The sequence below is a fragment of the Salvelinus fontinalis genome, chromosome 26, assembly GCF_029448725.1.
Source record: "Salvelinus fontinalis isolate EN_2023a chromosome 26, ASM2944872v1, whole genome shotgun sequence".
NCBI lineage: Eukaryota > Metazoa > Chordata > Actinopteri > Salmoniformes > Salmonidae > Salvelinus > Salvelinus fontinalis.
In genome coordinates this window covers 21,696,086-21,713,798 of record NC_074690.1, presented here as the reverse complement: position 1 = coordinate 21,713,798, position 17,713 = coordinate 21,696,086, and the positions used below count along the sequence as shown (strand labels likewise).

The following is a 17,713-nucleotide window of genomic DNA, read 5'->3' as shown; positions in this document are numbered from 1 at the left end:
TGTCTATGCACGCAGCCCTCCTACTGTCTATGCACGCAGCCCTCCTACTGTCTATGCACGCAGCCCTCCTACTGTCTATGCAGGCAGCACCCCTACTGTCTATGCAAGCAGCCCTCCTACTGTCTATGCAGGCAGCCCCCCTACTGTCTATGCACGCAGCCCCCCTACTGTCTATGCACGCAGCCCCCCTACTGTCTATGCACGCAGCCCCCCTACTGTCTATGCACGCAGCCCCCCTACTGTCTATGCACGCAGCCCCCCTACTGTCTATGCACGCAGCCCCCCTACTGTCTATGCAGGGAGCCCCCCTACTGTCTATGCACGCAGCCCCCCTACTGTCTATGCACGCAGCCCCCCTACTGTCTATGCAGGCAGCCCCCCTACTGTCTATGCACGCAGCCCTCCTACTGTCTATGCACGCAGCCCCCTTACTGTCTATGCACGCAGCCCTCCTACTGTCTATGCACGCAGCCCCCCTACTGTCTATGCACGCAGCCCCCCTACTGTCTATGCACGCAGCCTCCCTACTGTCTATGCACGCAGCCCCCCTACTGTCTATGCACGCAGCCCCCCTACTGTCTATGCACGCAGCCCCCCTACTGTCTATGCACGCAGCCCCCCTACTGTCTATGCAGGCAGCCCCCCTACTGTCTATGCAGGCAGCCCCCCCACTGTCTATGCAGGCAGCCCCCCCTACTGTCTATGCACGCAGCCCCCCTACTGTCTATGCACGCAGCCCCCCTACTGTCTATGCAGGCAGCCCCCCTACTGTCTATGCAGGCAGCCCCCCTACTGTCTATGCAGGCAGCCCCCCTACTGTCTATGCACGCAGCCCCCCTACTGTCTATGCAGGCAGCCCCCCTACTGTCTATGCAGGCAGCCCCCCTACTGTCTATTCAAGCAGCCCCCCTACTGTCTATGCAGGCAGCCCCCCTACTGTCTATGCAGGCAGCCCCCCTACTGTCTATGCAGGCAGCCCCCCTACTGTCTATGCACGCAGCCCCCCTACTGTCTATGCACGCAGCCCCCCTACTGTCTATGCACGCAGCCCCCCTACTGTCTATGCAGGCAGCCCCCCTACTGTCTATGCAGGCAGCCCCCCTACTGTCTATGCAGGCAGCCCCCCTACTGTCTATGCAGGCAGCCCCCCTACTGTCTATGCAGGCAGCCCCCCTACTGTCTATGCAGGCAGCCCCCCTACTGTCTATGCAGGCAGCCCCCCTACTGTCTATGCAGGCAGCCCCCTTACTGTCTATGCAGGCAGCCCCCCTACTGTCTATGCACGCAGCCCTCCTACTGTCTATGCACGCAGCCCCCCTACTGTCTATGCACGCAGCCCTCCTACTGTCTATGCACGCAGCCCCCCTACTGTCTATGCACGCAGCCCCCCTACTGTCTATGCACGCAGCCCCCCTACTGTCTATGCACGCAGCCCCCCTACTGTCTATGCAGGCAGCCCCCTACTGTCTATGCACGCAGCTCCTATACCCTCCTTATTGTTATTATTTCTATTATTATTATGATCATCATAATAATGATAAGTAATGTAGTTATTAGTAGGTTTTGTATAGTAGCCTTGTATAATCACCATCGAGCTGTAGGCCTGTTAAGTCTTAATACCATAACCTACTTACGCCTATATTTCAATAAATAAGCTACTGTATCAGTCAACCAATCATTAATTCGTTCATGCCATCACACAGCATACGAGACATTCATGCTTTGAAATGCAATCAAGCATTTTAGTTATAAAATTAAATAACAAAAGGACCTTGAATAATTAGCCTAAACAATAAATAAACCGCAATTAATGAATGCATGCAACTGTTTTTAGACTGCTTCATATATATATATTTCTTTTTTTTGTTAGAACAGACTCTCTGATTCACACATTTATTTAGTGTTGTTTACACTGTTAAAAATGGTCTGAAAAAAATATATTATTCAAATCTAACAGCAACTGTTTGTCACACATAATACATTCACAACGCTTGCTCCTATAACCTCATTTTTCTTGACCTCCAGGCATTTCAGTAACAGAACTTTTCAGTCAGAAACAAGTAAGAAACTAAATGGCTGTAATGATGTTGCAGCTTCAGCACGGATAACGCAATAAACACTTACTGTGCTGTGGTGCCTTTTCACTGCAGTAGGGAGGAGAGAGAGACAACGTGCGCCAGTCACACAGGCACTCGCTGTCATCAGGCTCTTTCTTGAGTCATTTTTGTGTCTTAATTATTTAATCAAACTGTATGCTTAAAGCATCAGACAAGCTCAGTGCATTGGTAGTTGATTTTATTCAAACACTGTCTGTCTACATATGGGAAAATAAGTTGAAACATTTCAAACAATCGACTGGTTGTCGACTGGCTGTCGGCGACAGTCCTAGTCCATAGTACAGCTACTCAAAATTATTTTATCCAATCAATTCCGCTCCATGCCATTTCTAGAGCATTTGGTAATTTTATTTTCATACAGCAAGGGTAAACACCCCAGAGCATTGCTTCAAGCAAGCCCACGGCAAAGACAAACATTCCATTCATCTTTAGTGTTGACTGCAGCCAGACATAGGATAGGTTCAACTTTGTTGACACTGATGATAGCTTAGAAGATGTTTCTACATTGCATTTTACTAGCAGCATTAAATATAGATAAGCATCAATTATCATCTTATTTTGAGTCAGACCTTTCCTGTTCACCACTTATACCAACAATCGTTGTTGAATTTGAAGTGCAGACCTTTGAAATGATATTGCGCCCAAGGTACGTGCTACCACATCATGAGTTAGGGAAGCCATTTTACATGGGGACAGTAAGCATTCGGCAAATGGTATGGAGGTAGGTTACTGCCAAAATACGTACCCAGGAAGCGGAAGGTCCTGCGCACCAGAGGGTTGAGGTAACAGCAGTCTCCCATGACAATGATCTTCTCCCGATTGTCCAGGTCCTCTGACACATACTGGAGCAGAAACAACAACGACTCTATCGCTGTGATCTAACATACAGAGAGAGAGAGAGAGAGAGAGAAAGAGATAGACTCTAATCACTGATAACAGGATCTGAATATTGTGACCTTTTTTTGCAGAAAATGCCATTCATTGAAATCATGGTCCGTTATGCTAACAAATGCAGCTGATTTTCGGGACATTTCTCTGATATAGCGATGCCTTTGTACCACTTGAACCAAATATTCCCTTGAGGGCACAAATTAAGACCTATTCTTGTTGTCTCGCTGCAACCAAGAATAGAGTCCAGTATATAAACCTAAGGCGGAAGAATACTGCACCAATGAACAATGGAGTTGATTTGGGCTCTGATTCAGTTCAGCTGTAATGCCAGTGTTCCACTACAGCTGTTGGCCTTGATTGGCCCGTTTAGCTCAATCGCCAGAGGTCAATGGGTTGAAACAGTGATAAGAGCCTTCAGAAAAAGACACAAGGAACTGTGCAGATGCCTAGTATAATGTGTGCAATCATTTCCTGAAACAGAGAACTAAACATTTTGTGGTGGTAGAACGTTAAACCATTGTGTGTGACACCGGTGGTTGGCAATCATGATAGGTTTGTGACTTAAGCCATCAGCTTTAAGAGTGTGGAACAGTAAAGCTGCAGTCTAGACCAGTTGGACCATTCATAATGCAGCAGAGAGAGCAGACATGTTCATAATCTTCTGTAACAGCACATCTCTTAGTCAAAACTGGGTTCTGTTCTTCTTTCCCCCTAGTGTCCCTAGACACTATCCTTACCAGACCTATTGAGTATGGAACAATCAAAAAGAGAATCATGATGAAATCACAGCAGAAAAGTATGCCAACTGGGCCTATGTCTTCTAAATACTTAGATGTTCAGGACTTTGTAAGTTGTTAACATTCATTTTACAAGTCATAATGGCACAGTTCTGAAACACAAAAAAAAACAGACAGAAATCCAGTAATAACTTCCTTTGTTTCCATCTGGAAGGAAGCCAGATTACTTTTCATTATTTATTTTCTGTCTGATGATTTTGAGTGTGCCATCCTAACTGTGTCACTTTTAATTATATAGTCTTGTTCTATAACTTTTCTATAGGTAAATGTTTGACAAGTGTTTGGTTTGGCAAGTTCATGAAATCAATTGTGCATAAAACTGTTTGAGCATTCCTGTCTTCAAAGAAGTGACTTCAGCTACCTTTACTCTTCCATTCTGATCTGTCATCTTCAATACATCTACTTATTAATAAATGCAACATTATCTCTTTGATCAAATATGTATCAGATATATATTTTAACCCATCAGCACTTCAGCCCAATGCATAACATAACATTAGGCACTTCTCATAGGTAGGCCTGCTGTGGAGCACAAACAAATCACTATTATTTTTGTGCATTCTTCTCTCTAGCCACCCTGTTTCTCCTTGTGACAGTGTGACCTTGTGCGAACAGATTTCCGCTCCATTATCGCCCATGTCTCTGGTCTTGTAACAGTGTGAAAAATCACATGGAGTGGCTGGTCGAACTTGTAAACTCGACCACAAAATGTGACACAGCTATCCACTCGAACCAGGGTGTCTTCGAAGTACAGCACAGTAGGCATGAGTGCAGCTGACGTTACAATGAGAAATCAGTGGGACCATCTCTCTCTCTCTACTACTGGCACTCTTTGCAGCTGGCCCTCACATTCCAGTGAGAGAAGGTGGGAGAGAACGAGAAAGACCCACTGGTTGAATCAACGTTGTTTCTAGGATTGGGCGGTATCCAGATTTTCATATCGTCATACCATCCTTTTCTCATCCTGGGATTTACGGTATTACCGGTATAGCACACAAGGGGGCACTAAAAACGCAAGTAAAGCCCATTGGGCCTCTATAACCAGAATGCTCATAAAATTTGCACAAACTAATAGTGAAATCACATAAATGCTAACGAGTGAAACCGAACTTAAACTAATTGCAAAGAGAGGCAAATCCATCTCATAAAGTTATACAAGCATTTCTAGTAGCTACTGAATGTCATTTTCAGTGAGTGTGGACATTTATAAGTAAAAGTAAACAAAATAAATTGTGCAAATGAACAAAGTTGTGATGCATGTTTTCTGAAGGAAGAGCAGCATGTATACACGGAGCAGAGGTGACAAGAACAGAGGAGGAAAAAAACTCTAGTAGGAAGCACAGGGAAAAAATGGCAACTGTACAGAACTCATCCAGAGCTCTTTGACTTCTGGCAGAAAGTCATAAGATATCTGATGGCAAACATTAAGTAGTGAATTGCATACAGGTGTAACTTCATCACCTCATGTGCGCCGCACAACAGACACTCAGTGACAGATATAGAACACTGTGGACTCACCAGCTCACTTCCTGTTGTGCTAATTACAAACAAACACCTGACTGGCTCAGAGAGTGAGAGAGAGAGAGAGAGAGAGAGAGAGAGAGAGAGAGAGAGAGAGAGAGAGAGAGAGAGAGAGAGACAGACAGACAGACAGACAGACAGACAGACAATGTGAAAAATAAATCTCTATCAAATAGTCCAAGCCCCCAATCCATTGAGAAGCAGTTCAAAACATGGTGATGACTAATATCAGCTGATAAAAAAATGATATGAAGGAAACCATTGAATGTGATGGTCAGCCTACTTGAATCAAGCCTTTGGACATGATGTGCCCAGTAGCCTAAGACTTGCTTTCCCTGAACAAACCATCCATTTAATCTATTCCCACTTTTCTTTTAATGCTGTCGAGCAATCATTATTTAGGCTTTAGAAACCTACTGTAAATAAGACAAGTGTTGGTCAATCTGCTTCATGACAAATCACCAGTCTTTTCAATAAAAAAACATATAAACGATTGTTCATAAAGGAAGTTATTAATAGCCATTAATTAAACTCTAATATGCTCCCCATTTCTCTTCACAGAGCACAGGGGCCTAAACCCTGTGCAGTGTATTCACGTCTCACTGCAAACCCATCCCCTATTCCCTGGTCCTATACTGTGAACAAGATCGAGCCCGAGCCTTACTCACTGCTCACTAATAATAGCAATCATGCCATCTTTGGCCCATAAATGTCAAACAGTATTACCCTGATGAGTGGGACTCTTCCTCTGGCCGCTTTACAAGGACTACAGCAGGCAATTATTTTATTCTTGGCCAAATAACGGCAGAGCACGCAGGGCACGTGCCCAGGGGCCCAGACCTCCAGGGCCCCGCCATTGATTTTATTAGTCACTCTCACTCAGATATTATATTAACATGACATAAGTCATGACATAATGTGTAGAATTGCTTTAAACTGCAAAGATTTCTCTCCACCACATGGCATGAAAACTTGTTTTAAAACAATAACACATTCTCTACACCCCAAAATGTGTAGATTTGCAGTAAATGTACTTTAAAACTTAAATGTTTCTCTCCATCGTGAAGAGGGGTGCCACTAAAAATGTGTTACTTTTCTCAACAACATTGATGCCCTGAATTTAGCAGGTGCTATCAACAGATCAGTTGAAAGAAGTGATGGGCTACTTTCTGCCCATCACAAGTGTCAGTTTGAACCGGAGTGACTTGACACAACGCTGGCCAAACAAGATGTAGCTACAAACAAAATGGAGTTAAATTGTGAAGCGTTCATCCATGTATACAGGTAAGATTCTAGCTACATTTTCAGATATACGTTTCTAATTTTGTCAAAAAGTTGTTTTTATTGCAAGTTCAAGTGTACTGTTAGTTATCTAGCAAACGTTAGCTTGCTGGCTCGCTAGCTAACGTTATGTGTATGATCCAGTAATATTATTAGAATCAGAAACCCATTTGCATTGCTAGTTATAGCCTAATGTTAGCTAGCTAACATTGAACCTAGTTTATTAGCTTTAGCTACCTGAAGATTCATATTACAGCTATGACAATGTTTGTATTGGTAGTAGTATGAGTTGGGATTATGCCGGGTTAATTGTTTAGCTAGCTAGCTACATGTCTAAACAAAAGACTTCACTTCGGCCAGATTATTACATAATCCATCAAAATAGCCAAGTGTGTCTGGGGGTGATTACGGCTATCTATTTGATTTTATGAACATGTGTACATATCTAGACAATAGTGACCCATCCACTTAGCTAGATGTGGCTGGGGGGTGACATTTCCTTCAAGTTACCCATCAATTTAGACAAGTGTGTCAGGTAAGTGTCATCTAATAATTATAAAATATTTCTGTTTTTGATATTGCTACTATGCAAGTAACCACTTCACTGTACCGTTTTGGGGCGGCAGGCAGCCTAGTGGTTAGAGTGTTGGACCAGTAACCAAAAGGTTGCTAGATTGAATCCCCGAGCTGACAAGGTAAAAATCTGTCGTTCTGCCCCTGAACAAGGCTGTTAACCCACTGTTCCTAGGCTGTCATTGTAAATAATAATTTGTTCTTAACTGATTTGCCTAGTTAAATAAAGGTTAAATAAAACAACAACAATAAATACACCTTCTGTATCCTGTGCATGTGACAAACTTATTTGATATAGTGTGTTTGCCACATGGCCTCGCATGTGAATCCATAAAGAGATGGGTGGGGCTAAAGCTTAAGAGGCTGTGAATGATGCTGAATGGGTTTAGACAAAGAAAAGCTCTCCAGTAGGTGTTCCAAAACATTCAAGCGGGGTTACAAGTTTCAAAGCAGAATTACTTTCCCTGTCACGTTCCTGACCTGTTTCTGTTAGTTTTGTATGTGTTAGTTGGTCAGGACGTGAGTTTGGGTGGGCAGTCTATGTTTTCTGTTTCTATGTTTGTTTAGGGTTGCCTGGTATGGCTCTCAATTAGAGGCAGGTGTTTGGCGTTTCCTCTAATTGAGAGTCATTATTAGGTAGGTGTTTTCACACTGTTTGTTGTGGGTGGTTGTCTCCTGTGTCTGTGTCTATGTTACACCATACGGGACTGTTTCGTGCGTTCGTCATTTTGTGTAGTCATTTTTCCTGTTCGTGATTTCTTCGTGTTTCATGTAAGTTCGTCGTCCAGGTCTGTCTACATCGTTTTGTTGTTTTGTAATATATCAAGTGTTCTTCGTGTGTTTAGTTCGTCTTGTAAATAAATCATTATGTATTCACAACCCGCTGCGCCTTGGTCGAATCACTACTCCTCCTCTTCGGTTGAAGAGGAGGAGGAACACCGTTACATTCCCATTGTTCCTCAACTGTAGTGTAGGATATACCATTTCGTAACTCTGAGTCTTTACTTTGTTTTTTTTACATTGGATAAAAGTAAAGTAATTTCAAATTTTGCTACATAAGACCGAATTGAGGCGGTCGGTCACAAATACACATTTGATTGGGTGATCTCATCATCTATCTCATCCAATTGAAAAGGGATCAGCAGGGTTCTGCATGTACGTCATAGATGACTTTAAACTTTGATCAAATGAAATTGAAATGAGGTGATTATTAGTTAGAGGTTACTCAAACTGTGCGGCTAGTGGTCAATGGGAGCTGGACTGGACATTCAGAGCTAGGCTACATCTGAAAATGATGTGCTAGCATGATACTGCACAGAGGACATGTTGGACAACTTTCCATTTTGGAATATCCTCAACTGCTGTATTACTTAACCAGTATATTTTGTAACTTGTGAAGACATTGAAGAACTGAACAAAGCAGCAGAACAGGGACATGAAAGCCTGAAAGACAAATCTGCATACAACTGCTAAGATTTTTTTTAAATTAATGAATATAGTAATAAATAAATATCTAATGGCTTGGAGAATTATGGAGAAAGATAGCTGATCCATTCCACGAATCACAAATAAACATATCCACTTAATAAAATAAATTCTGTGACTACCAATGACCCAAACTCACTCTTTAACAGTTTTGAGATTAGAGAGAGAGAAACTCTCCCTAAACTCACTCTTTAACAATTTTGAGATTAGAGAGAGAAACTCTCCCTAAACTCACTCTTTAACAGTTTTGAAATTAGAGAGAGAAACTCCCCCTAAACTCACTTGTGAAAATCACACAGAGTCTACCTCCTGGAATCAAATTATTCATGATCTCATTTAAAGCCAAGCGTTGAGTGGAACATCTCACAAAACAGCACTATGGATTAATAAGGGGCCTAGATCTCAAACAGTGTTATCATTAAGCATCCTGACATCCAATCGCAGGGGGCAGAAGTGATTTAAAAGATATAAGTAAAGCTGAAGGAAAAAGCAAGTTCGCTAAACGTGTGGCGACTGTACTACTCATGACAGGTCACATAGTTCCGGTTTTAATGAAATCATCCATCAGAAGAAAAAAGTCCGTTGTTGTCCAACAACCAAGGGGCGTAAAAAGTGTGTCCAAATGATTGTGTCTGCACGTGTGTGTGAATGCATGGGTGTGTTCGTGTGTTTTATATGGGCGGTTTAAAATCAATGTAGACTTACTCTAATGGACATGGAGAGAGAATGAGTTCCTGGTTAAGGCAATGTCAATAGCAGTGCACAATGTATAGAGCTAATGTGTCCTTTCCGATGAACATTAAGGCAATGTATGTCATGGTATGAAAATAAAGTTTCCATCCAACATTTTTATGCGAGTTAAGTACATGTTGGATAAAAAAATGTCACGACAGGCCTTTGTCAGTTAAGTTTCCAAATGTTGACAAAACAAAATACGCTGGACAAGGTGGAATGTTTTTGTGTCTGTAAAATGTATAATGCGAGAAATGGCAGTGGAAATGCCTTTATGCGCAAATACTGATATAATAACCATTATATCGTAGTAAAGTTGGAGTCACGCGATGACATGTTGTGTGGTCTTCCCACTACGACTTGGGGAAAGCATGCAGTTTATTATGCTACAGATGAAATAAGTTATGATGGACATCACAGGGTGGTGAAAGTGCACAGTGATGAGCTTGATGCGCCTTTCCAATAAATCTCAAGGGTCTTATTCTGGTGACATGATGAGTGATGCTTGGCTGCCATTTGACAAATAAAAATAATCTTGCTCTTGTCTATAATAATCTCATCATGTAGGCTAGCCTATCCTCACTGTGTCTGCAAGCTGTTGGCTAGAGCACACGGAGCACACGTACCAAGACCAGTGTGTGCACATTTGCTATTTAACGCAACAATTTGTCACAAAATCATCGGTAGAGTTGAAAATGCGGCAGAAACCAATTTAACTTTTGTATTTTTATCCACAACAAGTCAATTTGATGGAAACATCTCTGGTGGGGAAATGTTTTTATGCAGATTTTTGAATATTTGCATGAAAATCTGTCACCAATTGGATGGAAACCTAGCTCATGACAATAATTAAATTGCAGGCATTGACTATTTCACATTGTGGATGATGGATAAGGATGTCAAATCACTGATCAATAATGACCATTACAATGGTTAGGTGAGCCCTGTGTAGTTCCTAGTCCTATCACTATTGTTATTTATTTGTATTTTTTATTTTACCTTTATTTAACTAGGCAAGTCAGTTTAAGAACAAATTCTTATTTTCAATGACGGCCTAGGAACAGTGGGTTAACTGCCTTGTTCAGGGGCAGAACGACAGCTTTTTACCTTGTCAGCTCGGGGATTCGATCTTGCAACCTTTCGGTTACTAGTCCAACATTGGCAGCAGTGGATTCAACTAATACATTGGTTGTGGAGTTGGGTAGTTGGGTAGTGGTACCTATCAGGATACTTGATGCTACTAAACATAGTAACACACAGCTATAGAAACTGTATACAGTTTTCATACATAACATAAACATAACTGTTTATGAGCTGACCTTTCCTGATGTTAATTAATCTAAAAGTGGCGATCATCAGCTGAAACAACAACAAAGTGTTCTCCTCGTTCCTGTTTCGGTATAAAGCTGAGGGATGGGGCTGGAGAGATGTAACCCCTCTCAAATTCATTGACCGAGCTATGGATGCAAGGACTGACCCTCCATGGTATCAAAATGATAGTTTTAACCATGTTTTGAGGCTATATATATATGTATGATTGTAGACCTTTCCTGCATTCAAATGACCAAATCGCCCACTAGTAGCCTCATGGGTGGAATGTTATTAATATTTTTCAGAATTTCTTCATTACTAAACATTTCTTATAAATAAAAAAGTCTAACGCTTTTGTTCTATTTCAGTCTTCTGTGATATATATTAAGTGTAATATTGGGTTGCAAACTCAAAATGTAATACATTTCCACTGTATATCTAACTTGGTACAATGTTCTTCTTTTGTTTAAGCGAATAGCATGTACGTATGTGAGGTGTATACTTCCGTTTCAAAGTAGATTTGTTTAAGACTACCAAGAAACAATCTGGGTGACCCTGATACAGCCCAGTGCAGTAAAATGTTAATTTGATTAATCTTTTGTTGCTGAGAATTTTCCTGCATCAAGTTAGTAATGTACACATTAGTAACATGTGTTGTCAAAAATAGAAGTCTTGACTAGGGCTGTGGCGGTCACGAAATTTCATCAGCCGGTGATTGTCAAGCGAATAACTGTCAGTCTCAGGGTAATTGACCATTAATTAACATAAACACATTTAGCATCTCCTGGCTTCCAACAAGCCACTGATACAGACCTTTGGAACATCTACATTTTAAAAAGTCTAATAAATCCATGTCATATAGCCTACACCTTTACAATAAATCCATTACTTATTTTAGACAGGTCTAAAGAAGCATGATATGAAGAAAATGTAGTCTATTTCAGAAGAACAGAATAGCATACTCTGAGTTGTCGTTATGTTAGGTCCTGATCTGGCTATGCCTGTCACGTCCTGACCATAGAAAGCCAGTATTTTCTATGGTAGAGTAGGTCAGTGCGTGACTAGGGGTTTTAGTCTAGTTTATTCTTTCTATGTGGGGGTCTAGGTTTCATTTTCTATGTTGGGGTTTGTGTATGATTCCCAATTAGAGGCAGCTGGTAATCGTTGTCTCTAATTGGGACCATACTTAAGTTGCATTTTTCCACCTGTGGGTTATGTGATATTGTTTATGTTTAGTTGCCTGTTAGCACTTCATTGTCGTCACGGTTCGTTTATTCTTTATTTGTTTTGTCTTTGCTAAAGTTTCACTTTACTCTTTAATAAATATGTGGAACTCTACATTCACTCTGCGCCTTGGTCCGACCACCATTATTACGAACAACGTGACAATGCCAAATGGCTGTGGGCTACACTAGTTCATTTAGCAAATCTTTAGCGGACAAGATTTGCTTAGAATTCCGTGGCATTATTTTATAGTATGAAGAATAGAATTGAACAAAGCTGAATAAAATAGAAATAATATTTTCTCCAAACAATGAGGGAGTGTGCACATGCGACTATTCTGTGTTGAGCAGTTAATAAAGAAATAGGTATTCCTATATGCTTAATTTAGAGGTATTAATGTAACTTTAGTTGTTCTACAAACTAGGGATGCAACAATATGACATTTTTGGCCGATACCGATATTTTCCTTGTCAAAAAACCCGATACCGATACCCAATATAAAAATGTTTCGCGGCCTTTTAGGCCTTCTAGTACAGTTAAATAGTTGAAACACACACACACGCACACACACGTACACGCACACACACACTGACCAAAAAGTTATTTTGTTGACATTTACGTATGTCCCCATTACCAGTAAAACATAATCAAAACCTATTTCTTTCACTTACTTGCTGTGATGTTTCGTTGTTTATTTGTTCAGTTGTTTCATTCTCAACCAGGATTTCATCATACATGTCAAGCAGTGAAGTTTCAGCTCTGTCTGTCCGTGGCCTCTCTTCCTCGGTGCGCACTGTAACGTTTCACGTAAACCCTGTTTCTTGTCGGCATCGAAGTAGCGGTCCTTGTACCTAGCCTCAAGCATGGTGGCGACACAGTAAAGAGGCTCAGAGAGAATGCCACCGAATCGCTTGTTCACAGCCTCTAGTAGACTTATTAAATTAAGTCTACTAGATTAAGTCTACTTATCCAAATTAACCCCACGGTCTGTGTCGGCAGTTTTGTTGAGCAGGTGTTTCAATGCCATGACAGAGGCTATCACGTCTGCTGCAGACGCAGATGATGAGATTATTTCTCGAGTCAGTTGTTCGAATGGAGCTAGGAGTGTGTTCATGTTTCCAAGTTTCAAACATGTTCTCAAATGCCATTGAAATGGTAGCAGCGGTATGAGAACCAGTACATTCTTAAGCATGCAATACGGCTTTCCTCAGTACGAAATCGACCCACTGTGCTGTCAGACTCAGTATGCTCATGGGGCTGACATCACAGGTCCATATGTCAGTCGTGAAGCTAATAGCATTGACGCCCATAGCAAGTACCTCATGGATGTGCATTTCATGAGCTACAATACTGTGTAACTCCGGTAGGGCAACATCTGAAAAATAGTGCCTACTTTATCGGGGATGCAACTACGTGTGTCCTTATCCAATTCCAAGGTACATATTGACATTATTGGAATAACTGTCCACATTTACTTTTCGTCAGCCAAGAAGATGAGTAGACATAACGAACAGCAAAAGCACTAGCCTATGCCAATCTACTATCCCCCATAGTACAAAAGCCTACCTATTCTATTCTGTGCGAGAAATAAATATTCCAAACATAGTCTGGGACAGTTGTGGGGTGCGTTAGATTTTTTACGCAATGTGGCTGACGCAACAGATGAGAACGTTTAGCTTAAAATGTTGACCGACTATTAGGCTTTTTCTTCACATTATAAGCGCAGCAATGCGCACCTGGTAGTAGGCTATCAGCACGAATGTTCAATTAGCAGAAAATACCATTATCAAAAATGAATGCAAATGCAATTATGCATGTAATGCATTTATTATAAAGGTGCATTTTTATGGTGAAAATTATCTTTCCCAAACTTGAAACTCACGCACTGCTTATGTATGCCAGTTAGGATCTACACCCATTGTAAAGCGGATTAATGTGCTTCATTTTAAGAAGTTATTTGGCTACTTTAGTTGTGATACAAACCGTATCAAAACATATAGGCGTATGGGCTAGGCTACATGAGGGGTGCAACTATGATTAGAAAAAGTCGCAAAAAAGGCATTGTTTCTTATGCTGGGCATCAATCACAAGTGATAATATATAATTCACAAGTGATAGGCTAATATTGTCACCCATCAGACTATTCTTGATTTAATCTTGTCTTTACATATACAAAATAATATGTGTGAAATTTGTTTTGATTTAGAATGGAGCATTATGATGCACCTGTCTCGAAACAGGGGCAGTGGGGAAAAATACATGTCATCTATGCACTTAAATAGCGGATGGAGGATGCTTTTCACGTGGTTCCTTTTCATGTCAGCCAGGTAGGCTATACTCCTGTTGTAAATAGAATCAATTTGCTTAATATTAGGAAAGTTGAGAAATAAATATGATAAGCCTAGCCTATAGAAAGCTGATGGGATCCTTCTCTTTTTAGTAGAGGCCATCACTCTGTTTTCTCACGCAACTGCATAGCCTATAGAAATGTTGCGCAACATGAGCTCATGGGCTCTCATAAAGTGTTTGTTTAGATTTCTGATTACATTTGCATTGATGTCAGAGTGATTAGAGGGACAATAGAGTGCTGATTACCAGGCAGTTAGAAAGTTTAGTAGGCTACTAATGACCAGCAGCAGCATCAGAGCTTGGAGAAGCCTAATTACCGTGACTAAATGGTCATGACTGGTGACCGCCGGTTTGGCGGTAATACGGTCACCGCAACATCCCTAATCTTGACAACATAGATACTGTATAAAGGTAATTCATCCCAGCCTGGGTGCCAGTCTGTTCCTGCTCTCTTGTCAATTCCACAAGGAATACTGCATTGCTGAGGAAGAGCTTGCAAGTAAGCATTTCACTGTACTGTTTACACCTGCTGTATCCTGTGCATGTGGCAAATAAACTTTGATTTGATTTAGAGACAGCACAGTGGAAAACTGTGCCATCTCCTTTGATTTAGCTTGAGAAGTCAGTGTTTGAATTGTCTTGTGTTTGTGTGTGTGTGTGTATGTGTGTGTGTGTGTGTGTGTGTGTGCGTGCGTGCGTGCGGGCGTGCGTGCGGGCGTGCATGTGTCTCGATGGTGATGCTTCTGCTGCTACTCTTTTATTGATAGCTGGGTCCGTCAATATCTCGCTCATCACAAATTCCCCCTCAACATTATATAGGGCCATAAGGGAGGTCCAGGGAACTCTAGGGCAAGGCTGAGCCGGTGAGAGACTTCAGTGGAAGTTTCTGATTCTAATCTTCCCAGGATTTGGGGGTTGGACTGTGTAAGATATTTACCCCATCTAATGATAAAATGGAATTCATCCCTGTACAGGCCAGGAACTGACAGAGCCAAGGATTTCCGTACCCAACTCAAGGGTCCTCAAACATACGCCTTTGGTATGTTGGTTGGATAGCAGCGGTTACTTAATCAGTTTGGGATGGGGGAGATGAGGCCTGCCCTGACTCAGTCGATCATAAATTCAGAGTTCTGTTACTACGTTTTTATTATACACTCTTAGAAAAAAGGGTGCCATCTAGAACCTAAAAAGGGTTCTTTGGCTGTCCCCATAGGAGAACCGTTTGAAGAACACTTTTTGTTTCCAAGTAGAACCTTTTTGGTTCCAGGTAGAACCCTTTTGGGTTCAATGTAGAACAATTCCCAAAGAGGATTCTACATGGAACCCAAAAGGGTTCTCCTATGGAGACAGTCGAGGAACCCTTTTGGAACCTTTTTTTCTAAGAGTGTAGGCTGTTTAGTCTAGGAGGACACACAAGCATACAGATACACCCACCCTCACAGACTCCTTGAGAAACATGTTGCAGCCTGAGGCGTGTTCTTACTGTTAATGATTTCCAATGGCAGAAGTTAAAAATGGCAGCAGGACTACAATGAATGAATACATTTGAATGAATGCATTTTGCTGTAACATCACTGTAGACTAACAACCTCTGAGGACCAATAAAGATGAGGACATCTCGACACACGGACCATACCTTGACAGCTGAGAAGAGAGAAGAATTTATAACAATTCACTGACAGGTTCTGGCTTTGTTTTGCACAAATAAACTAAATAGGTTTGGCAAATGGAAGTACCCATAATGGAAAATAATTCCATTAATAATCACAAATTGTTATGTTTTCTTGTAACCCAATGCATCTATCTAGCTGTTGTTTAAGCCTAAACCCATACAAGTAGAATAGAGCACCTGTAAGACTATGTTAAAAGTGTCATTATACCTCGTGGTTCTAGTTGGCTGTATGGTGAGTTCACCATTCCTGTCAGGCATCAGCAGCTTGAAGAAAGACATCTATTTATTAATTACAAAATTATGAAACACCTGAATACATCCATGGGGACTGTCAAAGGGGTGCAGTAGTGACTGCTCCACAGTATCAGATGTGTAAGAGCAAGGGGAAATATTGAATGGCTTATCAATAATATATGGCTGGCACAACCAATCTCCATCGATTCTTTACCAACGTAGCAACAACAACAAAAATTCACCAGGTAGCCTCATTGAGGTTAGAGTGCCTCTTTCCAAGGGGATAGCTGTGCGACTGCTGTAACCTAAAGTATGACATTTGTGTTGTTCATCTCTATACAATCGGTGTGTCCATTAACTTATGCCTTACTTATCCATACATTTGTCCATTTCCCAAAACTCACCAGAAGCGACGGCACTCCGCAGACCACTGCATAGAGTATGGCAGGAGGAACAGCGCTGGACGCCTCGGGTCCAAGGTAGGGCTTCGTGTATGCATTGTCATAGCAGAAAAACCCTTGGACGTGCACGTTGAAAGTGTCGGTGTACTCAAAGTAGTAAGCCAACATGACAGTCCCTGCCATGATCACCAGCTGGAAGTAAAGCATGATCACAGAAGTGAAGCGAACCGAGCCCCACGAAATCGACGGGCATTAGAAAAGCCCGGTTGAATGGAACCCCCCAGTCGCCCGGTTTTTAGGCTACTGCTGTAACCCGGGCAGTGCTCCGTCTCGCTCCGCGTTCCTTCCACATCTATCTCTCGTTGCTACAAGGGAAGATAATCCATAAAACATTGTGTTGGGTGAACAGGCGAGCTTTCAGTCATGACACCACTCAATAGCTCCGCGAAAAAGTGAGGGGAGGGGGGTAGAAAATGCACGCGTGGAATGGAATGGACTCGGTGGCGCGAGAGATATGCGTGGCGTGCAGCCCTCCACCCGCCTCGAGCGATGATAAAGGACAGCGCGGGCCAACGATGAGCAAATATTGCGTTTATTGTAGTCCCAAACACTAATACTAGGCTAAGGGTCACTAACACAATTCTCAAAAAAAAATCATATTATTTGACATCAGTTTGATGTTTTATTCATGTCAAAAAAGTATACAGGTCAGTAGAAGCCACATCCTCACCAATGACTCATGCTCTTCAGGTGTTAATAGGCTATGATATGCTCTAGGTAATTTACAAGCGTGTCTCTGTGTGTGTGTGTGTGTGTGTGTGTGTGTGTGTGTGTGTGTGTGTGTGTGTGTGTGTGTGTGTGTGTGTGTGTGTGTGTGTGTGTGTGTGTGTGTCAGTGTTTTGCTAGACCAAAGGTCCTGAGGTTCATGATCTACTATACTGTGCATTTCAGGCCATGAGGTCTTTGACTTAGATAAATCATCCTGTCAGCCAAAATAAATCAAATGGAGAACGTCCTTCACACACACACACACACACACACACACACACACACACACACACACACACACACACACACACACACACACACACACACACACACACACACACACCTGGTCATCTGGAG

The 17,713-nt window shown here is 41.9% G+C and overlaps 1 protein-coding gene across 1 annotated transcript in view; it reads right to left on the bottom strand.

Moving 5' to 3' along the window:
• LOC129823922 (phospholipid phosphatase-related protein type 5-like) overlaps positions 1 to 17,177 on the bottom strand; it is a 44,047-nt gene extending 26,870 nt beyond the window's left edge. Inside the window, exons 1-2 of the mRNA XM_055883040.1 lie at positions 16,592 to 17,177; positions 2,863 to 2,995 (exon numbers count right to left, since the gene is read on the bottom strand). Of these exons, the coding sequence (XP_055739015.1) occupies positions 2,863 to 2,995; positions 16,592 to 16,795 (337 nt within the window). The 5' untranslated portion in view covers positions 16,796 to 17,177. The remainder of the gene's footprint in view (positions 1 to 2,862; positions 2,996 to 16,591) is intronic.
• Between the last annotated feature and the right edge of the window lie 536 nt (positions 17,178 to 17,713).